The following is a 14,857-nucleotide window of genomic DNA, read 5'->3' as shown; positions in this document are numbered from 1 at the left end:
GAGAAAGAAATGTAGCTAATGCCCCCTTCACATGACTGACCTAGGTTGGGTTATTTGCCCAAGTTGTAACCCATGTTGTTCAGTCAATTCAGCTCAAGAAGCGGGCCAAGCAACTGAGTCAAATAGCTCAGATTGGCCCTGTCATATCAAAAATCAACAGAGATTTAACTAGTTCAATGCTGGAAAGGTTTGAACAGATGAACAAAAGACATCCTTTTGCGAATAATTTTGGCAAATTTCTATATTCATCAATACGCATTTAGAATGTCAATTTTATCATTCAGATGACAAAATGTACTTACTTTTGACATTCCAGAGCTTCTGGCTTTTCGATCGAACGATTTCCTTGGCCATTGTGAAGTTTAAACAAGCCACCCAATAAATAATCCCCAGGTTTGTAAAATAGGGATTGGGCATATGTGCCTACGGTGACACTACAATAACTCAGTATTAAAACTGAGACAATCACTCGCAACATTGCACAAGAAGAGGGAAACAAGAAGGTACTGTACTGTATGACAGTGCTTATCTAGAAGATGACTGATGGCCATAAGTGGATTTGCCCAACCCACATATTTACATGTTTTTCATATGCTGTAGGCTACTTTCACTTTGCAAGTAACCAAGAAATACAAAAATATGCATATGAAAAGTGATATAACACACTGCCCTTCTTATGACAAACTTGAAATCAATTAGATGTTTTAATTGCAACCAGTCATAGTGAAATAAATCTCGCCTACACTATTTGTCAGGAGCCAGGAGAAGCCTTTTGGATACTAACCAAGCTTGGTACTTACTATAAGAAAACATAATGGAAAAAAATTGAATAATTACACCCTGACTCCATGGTCATACACACTATTCACGAGGAATGGTCGTGACTTGCATTTCATTTTAGGCGTCTATATTTCCATAGATGTAATTTGCAAAGCCACAAATGCCACTTCCTTATGCAAATAGGACCAGCTTTGTATGTATGTCAACTGCAGATGATGGTGAAGAGAATGTAAATTGGGGGCCCATTGGGTTGCATTGCATCTACCACCAAGTTAAGTGCTTCTGATGCTCTACTGAAAGTTATTTCTATGTTTTCCTATTATTAGGGGTCCGAGCAGCATAGCTGCAGGACCCCTATTGTTTCTGTACCGTTCATTTTTGGCCAAAATTCTGTAAAAGTCATACTGCAGCCTAAACCGTAACTCCAAAACTCTTCAAATTTTCAGATATGGTTACCAGTACCCCCCTCTACCCATAACCAAAATTTGGGGCACTGCACCCAAAGGTGGCGCTATTGGGGGAAAAAGTTAATTATGCTAATTGACCTAGACTCAAAATTATTTCATAATATTAATCTCTAAATTTAGATGCATCTTTTTGGCCCGGTCTTATGGTCTAAAAATGTTTACTTTTGACACAATTTCATGGAAAAGCCAAACATTATAAAAAGTTTCACACTCAATTTTGATATTTTGTTCCATTTCAGAGATTTAGGCCAATAAAGTTAGACCACTTAGGCCATTTTTCCTAAATCACCTATATTCCTATAAACCGTAAGTCCTAGAAACTTCACATTTTCAAGTATTGTTACCAGTACCCTCCACTACCCATAACCCAAAATTTGGGGTACTGCACCCAAAGGTGGCGCTCTTGTCAAAAATGCTTATTTCTCCTTACCAGATTGACCTAGACTCAAAATTCTTTCATCATATTAATCTCTATATTTAGATGCATCTTTTTCACCCTGGTCTTATGCTCTAAAAATGTTTACTTTTGCCACAATTTCAGAGAAAAGCCAAACATCATAAAAAGTTTCACAGGCTTCAAAAATTATCAAATCTTCACCAAAATTCTTACAGACAATGTTTTAGACAAAGCCTCACAAAAGTTATCAAAATAATTTGGATATGTTGTTCCATTTCAGAGATATAGACCAATAAAGTTCGACCACTCAGCCCATTTCTCCTATATCACCTATATTCCTATATGAGTATTTTTTTTCCTTGGAGAACAACCATACAACCATCATTATGTGGATACCATTAACAGTGCACATTTTCAGATCTGTACTCTTTTTTATAAAGCCCTTAATTCTATTGTCAAATGTATGCTAGGAATTTTCTTGATGTTGTGTGTTTGCCAACACACATTTTCACCATGTGAATGTGACTGCCAAACATGTAGGATTGCCAGTGGCTCAGTGGGATAATGCCTATTGCAGGTGTTTGTTAGGTTGAGAGTTCAAATCCCGGGTAGTGCTCTAGCTCGAATACTATTGGTTATTGAAGATTCACACCATTGAACAGCACCTGAATGACATCAGGCAATCAACATACACAGTCATTAGTTGCCAAGAATCAGAATGCCGAGACACTCTCTGACATTTAGGGGAACTTCTTTGTTCACTATTTTTCCTTCATCATTAAGTCTATCATATTTATATTTCATCCATTAGTGTTCTTCTCTACAAATGTCTAATTGCCCCAGAATTTCAAAAAGATTTCAGGTGTACTCTTTCAGGAAAGCCCTTCATTTTATTGTCAAATGTATGCTTGGAGTTTTTCTTGTGTGTTTACCAACACACATTTTCACCATGTGAATGTGACTGCACAATGTGTATGATTGTTAGTGGCTCAGTGGGATAATACCTTGTCCTGGTGTTTCTTAGGTTGAGTGTTTGAATCCCCGCTAGAACTTTAGGATCAAGCTGCACATGCTATTGGTCATTTAAGATTCACACCATTGAACAGCACCTGAATGACATCAGCCAATCAACATTCACACTCATCAGTTGCCAAGAATCAGAATGCCGAGACACTCTATGACATTCAGGGGAACTTCTTTGTTTACTATTTTTCCTTCATCATTAAGTCTATCATATTTATATTTCATCCATTAGTATTCTTCTCTAAAAATGTCTAATTGCCCCAGAATTTCAAAAAGTTATCAGGTGTACTCTTTTAGGAAAGCCCTTCATTTTATTGTCAAATGTATGCTTGGAGTTTTTCTTGTTGTGTGTTTACCAATACACATTTTCACCATGTGAATGTGACTAGCCAACATGTAGGATTGACAGTGGCTCAGTGGGATAATGCCTTGTACTGGTGATCCTTAGGTTGAGAGTTCAACTCCCACTTGAAGCATTAGTGTTAGCATACTACAATAGAATGCTGTTGGGCTGTGGAGGTTAACACACTATAACATTACAGCTACTTGTCAATATGGACTTGTAGTGCAAGGCTAGTATGACTGTATAGGCTGTTTATCTTATTGACTCCGACACAGCTGTAGCCTATAATTATTTGTTATTCTTATAATATTTGTCATTTCTTATACATATTTAGTCGGCTCTTCCACTTGACAGAACAACTCTGTATCGGTTAAGGATGTCACGCATGAAACAATGCTGCAGAAACACGAAAATACGACTTTGAGTTTAGTAGGCTATAATTTTCAGTTCCTGTTTATCTATTGCACGAAGGGTAATAATTTAAAGGAATCGTGTTGCAGTCTTGTAAATAGTGACCCTGCAAGATCCCTAGTCATTGCAAAATCATATTCTGTGACTTAAAACTCTACTATTTGTCTTTAGATGTGAAAGGGTCTGAGACTGTAGTCTTTCAAAAATCTTTTCCAAATCTTTGCAAATCTTTCCAAAGTCTGTCAGTGTAAGCAGAGACTTTCTAATGTGGAGACACAGCACTCAAAAAATACTCCATAGAAATGCATGGGGCTAGTTTGTCACGCCAATATCCCACCCCTTCCTCGGCAAAACGTCGACATGTGAATACATTGAGCATGGAGGTATTATATATAACTGGAGAGAGTGACTAAGTCCCGCCCCTATTCATTTCAATGGCCCATGCTAGGCTAGCTACTTCAGCCAAAAAAGCATGAAATTGACCGCAGCCATCTTTACGAAAATGGCATTTCATGGGTGTTTGTTTCCGGCACCAGCTAGAATTAGCCTATTAGATTCCATGTTACAGACGGAGACAACGTAAGGGACAACGGTATGCCGTTGATGAAGATTGGACATTCCCTCAGAGGAAAAGATGTTGTTCGGGAACGCACTTCACCTCGTAAAAGCGCAAATTAATTTAATTGGTTGGGATAACATTTTGGAAATGGTGGTAAAGTTTGCCCTATCTCTGAAGTCCTAGGTTATTTAATGCGATGTTCATATGTGATAATAAACTATGCGAATCAATATTGTGTCACTTTAGGCTTCACAAATAATGATCCCTAAATACTATATTTGGACAGGTTGTAGGCCTATTACGCAATAGGCTATCCAACGAAAATGACTATTAATTAAGTAGACATGGTATGTAGGAAACGCGTGGATAGCTGGGATTTTTGCTGCACCCAGTGTGAATTTGCAGCTTGTTAAGCCTAGGATACATTTGCAGGCAGACGAAATGAAGCCAATGCAAGTTAAACTTCCGATAGAAGCGCACATCCCTCGGGTATTGTGGTTCGAGCAGGCATAGAGTCTGCAACTGTTATTGGTCATTTGGCTTTTGCCTCAACTGGCAGCCTGAACATTTAAATCAAATGCATAGCCTAATTAGCCTGGCTAGCGCCACCACTTCTCAATGAGACGTGGTCTGGGAACCAAACGTTCATTTTCTCGTAGTTGAAAAAAATGCCCAGATCCTTTTATTGGGTGCCACGGATGTCTATCAAATGCGTCTGTGCATAGCTCATCATCGTCTTGCTTTCCCCCTGTTCTGTGATTGGTTCCCTATCTCAGACGAAAATTTGCTCCATGGTCTCCAGGCTGCCTTAACAGCGTGAATCAAATCGCGCGCAAGGCAGCATGGGAACACCCAGGCTATAGCCTAATCATGTCAATGTTGCAAGAAACCAAACGAAATTAGTCATTGACATTTGTTTCGTTTTAAATCACTTGGGGAGACATAGGTTACATGATCCAGACGTTGCGTTCTACAGAACTACAGCCTGTGCGTTTTAAAATAGTATTCATACACAACGCAATGAGTAGGCTAATAATTGGATATAGGTCATTGCTATGCATCTGCCAAAGTGTATGGTCATAGTCAGTTACTTTAAGGTAGTTGGCACCCCGTATACGGCAAATAATAGCCTAATATGACAACATTAACATTTTTCTTTTATTTACCACAAAGTCCGGTAATACAGCCTAAACCATGTAGGCATTAAGTCAAGTATCAGTAGCTTAATCCAAGTAGTTAGTTGTTTTATTTGTCCTCTTCCAGAAATGCAAACCAACATGACGCTGAGGAGGGCCTTCGTGCCCAACACTAAACTCGTGCATGAGCTGTCATCTACCAATCAGCATGTAAAAACTGGTGCTGGAAGTTGCAACCATGTAACGCCATGTTTTCAAAAATGTCGGCGGCCAAATGCCATGCTAAGTGGCTGAAGCTAACCCTTCAAATCCTGACCCCTTGCATTGAGCCAATCATGTGGTGTGATGTGAATACATTGAGCCAATAATATGGTGTGTTGTGGAGACATCGTGCCAATCATGTGTTGTGATCTCGCCGCTGGAGCAAGATTGGTGTCGTGAAGCCTTGCACACGCGCAGTTCGACCCAAAGACAAAAAAGTTATCCCTTTTTGTCTTCAAATCTAAAACCGTTTGCCCGTAACAGCCAATCATAATTGGCGGCAAAGCCACCAAACAGGAAGTGAAGTGATATCTCAGCAAAGCTTTCACGTATTAGCCTGGGTGTTCCCATGCTGCCTTGCGCGCGATTTGATTCAAGCTGCTAAGGCAGCCTGGAGACCATGGAGCAAATTTTCGCCTGAGATGGGGAACCAATCACAGAACAGGGGGGAAAGCAAGACGATGATGAGCTATGCACAGACGCATTTGATAGACATCCGTGGCACCCAATAAACGGATCTGGGCATTTCTTTCAAATACGAGAAAATGAACGTTTGGTTCCCAGACCACGTCTCATTGAGAAGTGGTGGCGCTAGCCAGGCTATTCACGTATCAATACCAAACTCGGTACATGGGGTCAGGACCAAATAAGGAGGAGGCTCAATAAATATAATGACTTTTGACCTATAGGTGGCGCTATAATTAGCAAATTTACCTTTTGGCCTGTAACGGGTGTTGTGTTTGGAATTAAAACTTACTAATGGTGATTGTTAATACTATGGGAGGTCGTAAGTCCGACATATGTGAATTTGTGATGTCAACGTAATTGATCCGGCCGCCATATTGGATTTAATCAAAAACACCTAAAAGTTTTCACAGGTCACAAGGTTTGTCCGATTGACACCAAACTTGACACACAAAATCTTCAGTCCAAGCCTCAAAAAAGTTATCCCTTTTTGTCTTCAAACCTAAAACCGTTCGCCTGTAACAGCCAATCAAAATTGGCAGTGAAGCCACCAAACAGGAAGTGAAGGGATATGTCAGCAATGCTTTCACGTATCAAAACAAAACTTATTACATGGGCTCAGGACCCAATTAGGAGGAGGCTCAAGAAATTTGGTAAATTTTGACCACTGTGTGGCGCTATAATCACAGGAAGTAGGCTCATATCTCAGCAATGCTTACACATATCTAAACCAAACTTGGTACATGGACTTGAGACCCCGTCCTGAGGACGCACAATAAATTTGGAGTCTTTTGACCACTAGGGGGCGCTATAATCACAGGAAGTAGGCTCATATCTCAGCAATGCATTCACATATGGAAACCAAACTTGGTATATGGACTTGGGACCCAATCCTGAGGACACACAATACATTTGGTGACCTTTGACCACTAGGGGGGCGCTAGAGATACAGGAAATTAGCTCATATCTCAGTAACGCCTTTACGTATCAAAACCAAACTTGGTATATGGACTCGGGACGCGATCCTGAGGACGCACAATACATTTGGTGTACTTTGACCACTAGGGGCGCTATAATTAGGAAGACTTTCTTGTATTGACACCAAACTTGGTACGTTGATTCGTGAACACATCCTAAGGACCCACAATACATTTGGTGACGTTTGACCACTAGGGGTGGTATGATTAGCACTTTCACCTATCGCAACCAAACTTGGTATGTGGACTTGGGATTACATCCTGAGGATGCACAATTAATTTGGTATGCTTTGACCACTAGGGGCACTATATTTATTAACACTTTCACCGATTGAAACTAAACTTGGTATGTGGAGTCATGACCCCATATTAAGACTGCACAATTATTTTGGTGACCTTTGACCACTAGGGGTGCTATAATTATCAACACTTTCACCGATTTAAACCAAACTTGGTATGTGGTCTTAGGAGTACATCTTGATGACACACAATAAATTCGGTGACATTTGAATCCAGTCCAGTCCAATCCAATCAAGTCCAATCCATTCCAATCTAACACAGCACAGTCAAGTCCAGTCCAGTCCAATCCCAACTTCTGCTCAAATGCTTACAGCTATATTTTTGAATTCTTCTTTACATAGGATAAACAGTTGGTTATTAATGAAGCATAATTTAGTATTGAATCCAGGACCCTTTATTGCTTTACTTTGTACACTACTTACTGTAGTTACTTACTGTGCCCCACCGGGCATTCAGACCAAAACACAATATTTACACTGAAAAATAAAGATGGGAGTGCAGTTATTCAGAACAAAGGTTTGATACGGCCACAACATATTTTAATAGTTTACAGGTATGTTTTACAATTTTTTACATAATTTACACAGTAAAATATAATAAAATTATATTTATTATCAACAATTTTATATATACTATAAAATTGTTATAAAAACAGCCAAGTGCATTTTGATTAGAAGTACAGAGGAACTGCAATGGACGGTTTCACTTATTTGTGGTCATTCGATAGAATAAAGATAGAATTTTGTTTGTAATCATAGATCTGTTAAGCTATGCTGTAATCTGAATTCAATTGCCATCCATATCCAACACAATGGTATATGAAGTACTCCACAGTCTAGCATTACATAACAGAGTGCTTCCTCATTACTACACTGAACCGGCAAAATAATCTGAACTGTATATTCTCGGAAAAGGACACCACAGTGTGCGATGGACTGTTTATGGCGGGATTGAAAAGCAGTAAAGAATTACAGTACATACATTCAATATACAATACCATGACATTAAATTATAATCCAACAAATTTCATCATATGGCATTTGTAGATGTTTGGTTCCATCACAGCATTCACAGTAACTGAGAATAACACGTGGCAAGAGTCTCAAAGGGTAGAGCACTGTGAATATTAAGTTTATTTTTCCTCTGCCATGGCAGTTATAGTTCTGTCCTTTTAGCCCGAGAGCATCCTTTGCCTCTTTTTTAGAATTCCTCAAAAAGAAAAATAAATCATGAAGTTAACTGCCCTGTTTCTTGAAGGACTTTTTTTTCATGAGACAATTGGTAACCACACGTCATAGTAACAACACTGCCCTGGTTCAGAAGGGCTTCTTTCTGTTTTTAACCAGATTTCCCAGAATTCTCTCTCTCTCTCTCTCTCTCTCTCACTCTCCAGGTCTGTTAATCCATTTCTCTTTAACCCTGTAATCAGCACTGGTCCTCCTCTGTTTGGGTCTGGCTGTCTGATTTGTGGCTGGGCTGAGGGGAGGGCTGAGGTGGGCAGGTTTCTACGCCGTTGCACTCTTTCTCCGCCTTCGCATCCACGGACTCGGAAACCGAAGGCAGAGGCCGGTTGCGGAGGTCGCTGATGCCCTGGTCATCGAGGAAAGCCTGCTTCTTGCGGTGGCTCTGCCCAAACGTCTTGCGCCGGTTGCGGAATTCGATGACGGTCTTTGTGTAAGAGTTGAGGGTAGTCACTGAAGCACCCATGCAACAAGTAAATGAACCCCAGGCCATTCTGAAACAACATCAACAAAACTGTGTTGACTATATTATACTATATTATACTATATTATATTATATTATATTATATTATATTATATTATATTATGTTGATGATGTGAGGGTGATTTCACTTCTTAGAATTTGTAATTTAGATGTGTATGGTGTAATTCCCAAAGACCTTTACAGGCCTTTACATACTAAACAGTTGTTTAGAAAACATTTGTACATTTGTACATGGTACATTCGTCTGCAAGATATACAATATATTTCAGCTTTGATGAAGCTTTCCAAATTCATTTAATTTGCAGTTTTTCTGAAAGAAAATCTATGACACTGGTAGTTCTCCACTGAAGCCCTCCTCCCCGCCACACTGACTCTGTAAGGGAGCCACCTGTTGGTGTAAAGTGGTACTGTATGTAAGCTACGTGTTGTGGCGGTGTAAATAGCCCAGGTGTGGAGAAGTCACTGATGCCTACCCAAAGGACCAGCCATAGTCCCAAGTGTACGGCCTCCACTCTCGAGGTCCATGGTTGGCAGTCACCTGGAAGACTTGGGTGTACATCATGTGAGCCACCATGCCCAAGAGTCCTGCCACACAGCATGTTGGGATATTTCATCACAATTTGCCACACGGTCATTTTAGTCTAGAATACTGTCTGTCCGACTGAAGTCTTCATGTCACCCTAAAGTGACTGCAAGTCTCTTTTATGGCGAGATTTAGATTTATTTAGTCAGTTTATTCAGGTAACAAACAAATGTGTCAGAATACAATTCATTAAAAAAAATAAAAAAGGAACACACAGAGAGAGAGAGAAAGAGAGAGAGAGAGAGAGACATGCACACAGGGCTCACTGCAGTCACTGGCCTGACCCAACCCTTTTATTTGTCTTTTGTTTCGGACACAGTGACTGCCCTAGAGGTTTCTGTTTTCCAAAGCACTGCATTCCACACAGCACCAGTGACTGAGTGACTAAGTGCCTTGCCCCCCCATCCCCATCCCCCAACCCCCCGATCCCATCCACTGGTGGTGGATGGAGTACCTGAGAGGACGGTGAACACAGCAGCAAAGGCATTCAGCTTGAGCCCGTCGATCACGTCGCTGGAGTGGAAGAGCTCGGCGCACATGAGGCCAAAGCCCACCATGAGGAAGGTGATGTACAGCAGCTCCGAGATCACAGACAGCCACAGGACATCTGCAGGGGAGAGGGAGCGGTCAGTGCGCAGAGACAAGAATAGATCCATCTCATGGAGACACAGAGATGACTGGAACACAATTGCAGTCATTCTATAAGAATATTAGTAGTAAGGATCTGTGCTGGGTGCTCATGGGAGCGCAAAAGATGGCCATTTTTTGTCCAACGCTACTTTGCTAAATGCCAGTTCACAGATTTCCGTGTCAGATCAGAGACTGGTCAGAAGTGAAAAGCACTGTGTCTGTGGACATGGAACAACCACATATAGAAACAACCAAAGCAAACCTTTCTGCAAATTAAAACAAATGATTACACGATAATTGGATCGAAAGGGGGTGAACTGGGACTAAATAAAGTTATGAAAAGATGAACAAAAATCCTCTAGAAATACTTAAGTCTCATTCCCCAATGGCTGGAAGCTCACACTGAAACATGCGATGTTCTTTCTAAGAGCATCCATATGCCAAGAAAAATCACACTCAACATCATACCACAGTAGAATCCTTCACCACTCTCAAGCCGAGTAATTGTATATTCTGTTCTATGTTCTATATAGGTTCTAGATATATTCTGCTATTTTGTTCTATTTAGGGTTGCCTTCAAGGTTGTGCTGATTAGTGTTTTCGTAAAAAAGATAAGGGAGCCAGGTCCTTAGAGGGTGTGCAGACTGCTTAGGATCACTGCCCTGGGGGTCAAGGTCTGAGAACTCCATTTTAAGCTGCTTATGGTTTCCAAGAGGTCGAAAGGGGTCTGCATAGCATTAAAATGCTGTTGAATGCAATGGAATTCATCGTTTGAGAGACCAATGTCAGATGTAAGCCCACTTGAGTCGCCGCAATGAGATTTCCAGTTGAGTGGCTAATGCCAGATGCCAGATTTGAACACTCTCTATTTGCTGCATATTAATCAGAAATATTGATTTTGCGCTACAGTCCGTCTGTGTTGTGGGCTTAGTGGGCTGGCTCGCCAAATTTCCAGCTCCTTCCATTCCCAGTGGGATGACTCACCTCTCGATGATGCTGGGGCCAGATCTATGAAGCTCCGGCACCTCTCTTCCCCTGCAAAGCCAGACAAAGCCAGTTTGTCAGAGCTAAACCACTCAGTAGGCGTGGAACTATGTACAAATCATGCCAAGAGAGAGTTGTGTGGGCACCATGCTGGTATCATGGTCCTTATACACAGGCAAAGCCCTTCTCAAAAAAGCACACAGTAATGCCTGAACATGAAGTACAATTACGAGAATTAGGCCTATAGTGTGGAAGTGTGGTGAAATATATTTTTGTTTCTGTAAAAAACTTGATTTGTCTTGATGTAGAATATCACTAATTTAACTTCAATTGTCCCTGTGTTTACAGAGCATTTGTTCATCCATTTAGAAGGCTCTGAAATAAATACATAAACAGGCACTACTAGAATAGGGAAACAGAGAGCGTGAAATTAATTATGGTAATATCTGGAAAACTATTTATTTTTGAATGCCTCTGCAGTTACATCATCATTTGATCCGGTCCAGAAGCATTTCGGTTTTGTTTTTCTAACCACAAAAAATACTATTCCTTTCATCTAATGCCCTGTGATTACTTGAAGAGATTGCAGAATGTTGACCCTGGGGAGTTTTGAAAGACGCCGAAATTAAAACAATAATGACAACAATGCCAAACTGACAACAAAGCCTCTCCATGTCATTATGTTGTGTCCCCTTAGACAACCCTTAAACAGATTCATTTAACACACTTCATTCTAAAGATTCCTGAACACATTATTTATTTAGATGCCTGTGGTGATCATAATAAATATAAAAGACTCCAGTAACATCACCAGAAGTGGTGCAGCATCACTCTCCTAGTCAACTAAATGAACATATTAGTGTACAAAAAGGCTGGTGTGTATATGCCTAACTGTTGACAGATCTATACAAACAGGTAACTTGTTTGACTGAGCCATCGAGTACCAGTAATGGCAGTCTACTCCAAATCGTCATGGAAACGATCACACGAAAACAACCTCAAATGCTTTCTCTGTGCTTGAAAAACAAGACAGAGAGCTTCACATCTCTGCCATGGCAGGCTGTCTTCACCTATTAGACCTCTCGTTTTCGGGACAGTCCCTAACATCTTGCAGACTAGATTCCAGACAACACTTAATAATTAATTCCGAGATTCAAAAAGCTGATGACATCTGCTCAGCTCCGAGGAGAAACTCATCAGCTCCTGTTGCCTAATCCTCATTAAAGCACTAAGGCGGCTCCTCCTAGCGTGTGACAACGTGGATTATGGGAAACATCAGACCACATAGTCGGAAAGGCTTTCTCAATAGTTCAATAGTTCAAAGTAAACACAACATCCAGTTTGTGTGTTCCACAGACCATCGACACATTTGTGTATGGTCCTTATACTAATATTTGAAGTAAATATCCTGCCCTTTAACTGAGGAAATGTAGACAACCTGTCTTTATTTAAAACTTCTTTAAAGTGTCATGGATGTCCCATGTCATGTCTATGGCTTTTCAGATAATATCAGGAATATGAAATGACATAGTAGTGAGACTGTAACATACTTATACTTAGATATACCTTTTTTATGTCTCTCATTTCACACACACACACACACACAGTGTATACATTCCAGAGTGATGAGTTCATGATTGTTTGCTTGCAAATAATCTCCCATCTTTGATCAAAATTATGTTAGTGCTCGTGTATATGTGTATGTGAATGAGCAAGAGACAGAGAGAGAGACAAAGAGAAGAAAAGGCCATTGATGTCACACAAGACTACTTAGTTCAGCATGGTTTGCTTGCAAATATTCTACCGTCTTTGACCCAAGTGATGTGTATAGGCTATGTGTGTGTATATCTGTATGTGTATGAGAGAGAGGAAAACAGAGGAAAAATCCAGTGATGTTACACTCAACTAAACACACTTGGAAGGCATCAAACAGCTGTTGTCGCTGAGCTTTTTTTCCCCCTCTGATGACATTGAGTTGGGCAGCTCTACTGATGAATTGACTCCTGAATTAGAGACTAGGAAGGCAAGGGGAGGGGAGGGTGGGATGGGATGGGATGACTTTGCAGGCTTGCTGTGTTACAACTTGATACGGCATACAAGCGTTTCATTTTCTCTCGAAGTGTGGAGATTAATCGCTCACCAGTCTGGGGCCCAGAGATCACATGCAGTTATCACATGGGGCAAGTCATAACCAGCGACATCCAGTGCACGCACGCCCCCTCTCCCTATTGTCCAGTTAAAGGTGGAGTACCCGACTCTCATCCAACACAACTCAACAAGCTACTCTACCTGTGCAAAACAAGGTGTTGCTGTTTTTTTTTATTATACATAATTAAAAGAAGAAAGAGCAATTCAAATGTTTAAAGACTCATAATGACATGATACAATTCCAAATTAATCATATGACACAAGTTTATTCTAATTCAACATTCTGTTGTGAGATCATTTTTTTTTAAAAAATCATAAAAAAGGACCTGAAACAAAGTGGCATAACAGAATGACAGAAATGGAAAATAATCTTTCACCTCACACCAGAATTATACTATAGATGTGGAAGTTTTAGGCTGCCATTAGGCTACTACTCACAATAAAAACTCAATTTTCGAATCAGGTGTTATTAGGCGTTTTTTCCCATTTTCAATCAATAGGCTATATTGTTTTCTGTCGTAAAAGACTACACTTAAGAAGCCGAATTCACTCACAGATTTTAAATTGTGATTGTATAGGTTCTTTGTACTGAATGCAATCTGATTATACTGCCTTCGCGTTCCTGCACAACAACAACATGAAAGCAAAAACAACTTTAAGTTCCCTACTCCAGTCTGACAACATCTGGCCAGACGCTTACCTTCCACGTGGATGTCCTCCTCGCAGGAGTACCATATCCCTGTGTGGAAATATCTGAAAAGGAACCTGTCATCTCCGGTCTCCCAGCTGTAAACAACTTTATTGGTGTCGGTCTCGTTCACGCCGTAGTCAATGCAGTTGTGTAGACGCTGCTTTGAGCAACTCGGTTTCGGCACCCTCTGTGTGCCTTTACACCAGTGCGAGGTCAGTAACGCAGTAACCGACAAGAGGATTGCAATGATGCAAAGACAGACAGACGCGAGTGCCCTGACGCGACGGGTGGTCTTTTTTGACAGCATCTTTCCACCGAAGAGACCTGTGGCATCAATCAACTCACATCCATCCATTGTTTGGGGGGGAAAAAAACAGAAACTACACGATGACAAGTAAAGCCATTAGTTCACTGGGCTATCGTTATTAACAACAGAAGCTCTGCACTAAAGCTATCTACGCCCAAGCATCTTCTTTACCCAGGACTACGTCCACTCTACATCTCAACCGCGAAGCGTCAAACTGCAAGTTGTGTCCTTCTGACGTTTCCAAATATTGGATGCTTGCGCAGGCGCGCTTTCAGATAAACAATGTCATGAAGTTCGCGCTCTTGATGACAGCTGTCAGACGAAGCGAATGTCAATGGGATTTCAATATCACTGCAGGGGTACATTTAATTAATTGATTTAGTTTACAGCATTATTAACATTGACCGGGAAGAGGTAGGCTACCCATTTGGATAAAAAGGTGGGATATGATCATTGTTAAAAAATTACTTGAGATATTGAGTTAATTTGATCAACAAAAGATTTACACAGATTGACAAGAATAAGTCAGAAAAGTTAAAAGGCTTACAGCAGTTGAAGGAAACAGCGAGTCAACCGTTTGAATAGGAGATTGCTGTTTTTTCCCTTCCTTTGTTCAGTTTCGTATCTGAAAATAAACTAGTCCAAACACTTTACATAAAATGCTGTCTAG

At 40.5% G+C, this 14,857-nt stretch overlaps 1 protein-coding gene across 1 annotated transcript; it reads right to left on the bottom strand.

Annotated features, from left to right (window-relative positions):
• Positions 1-7,651: 7,651 nt before the first annotated feature.
• LOC125297882 (germ cell-specific gene 1-like protein) lies at positions 7,652-14,500 on the bottom strand. Its single transcript, XM_048248431.1, has 5 exons — positions 13,890-14,500; positions 11,042-11,092; positions 9,882-10,034; positions 9,318-9,429; positions 7,652-8,854 (listed from the first exon to the last, which is right to left on the bottom strand). The coding sequence occupies exons 1-5, from the start codon at positions 14,233-14,235 to the stop codon at positions 8,545-8,547; spliced, it is 972 nt and encodes a 323-aa protein (XP_048104388.1). The 5' UTR covers positions 14,236-14,500; the 3' UTR covers positions 7,652-8,544.
• Between the last annotated feature and the right edge of the window lie 357 nt (positions 14,501-14,857).

This window comes from Alosa alosa, chromosome 7 (assembly GCF_017589495.1).
Source record: "Alosa alosa isolate M-15738 ecotype Scorff River chromosome 7, AALO_Geno_1.1, whole genome shotgun sequence".
Classification (NCBI taxonomy): Eukaryota; Metazoa; Chordata; class Actinopteri; order Clupeiformes; family Clupeidae; genus Alosa; species Alosa alosa.
This window is presented reverse-complemented; position numbering and strand designations above follow the sequence as displayed.

What these genes read in the sequence shown, in the direction of transcription:
- LOC125297882 (XM_048248431.1), bottom strand. Translation starts at nt 14,235, where the DNA reads ATGGATGGATGTGAGTTGATTGATGCCACAGGTCTCTTCGGTGGAAAG. An exon ending in GGAGGACATCCACGTGGAAG is followed by an intron (nt 11,093 to 13,889) that starts GTAAGCGTCTGG and finishes CTGGCTTTGCAG; the next exon opens with GGGAAGAGAGGTGCCGGAGC. An exon ending in GGCCCCAGCATCATCGAGAG is followed by an intron (nt 10,035 to 11,041) that starts GTGAGTCATCCC and finishes TCTCCCCTGCAG; the next exon opens with ATGTCCTGTGGCTGTCTGTG.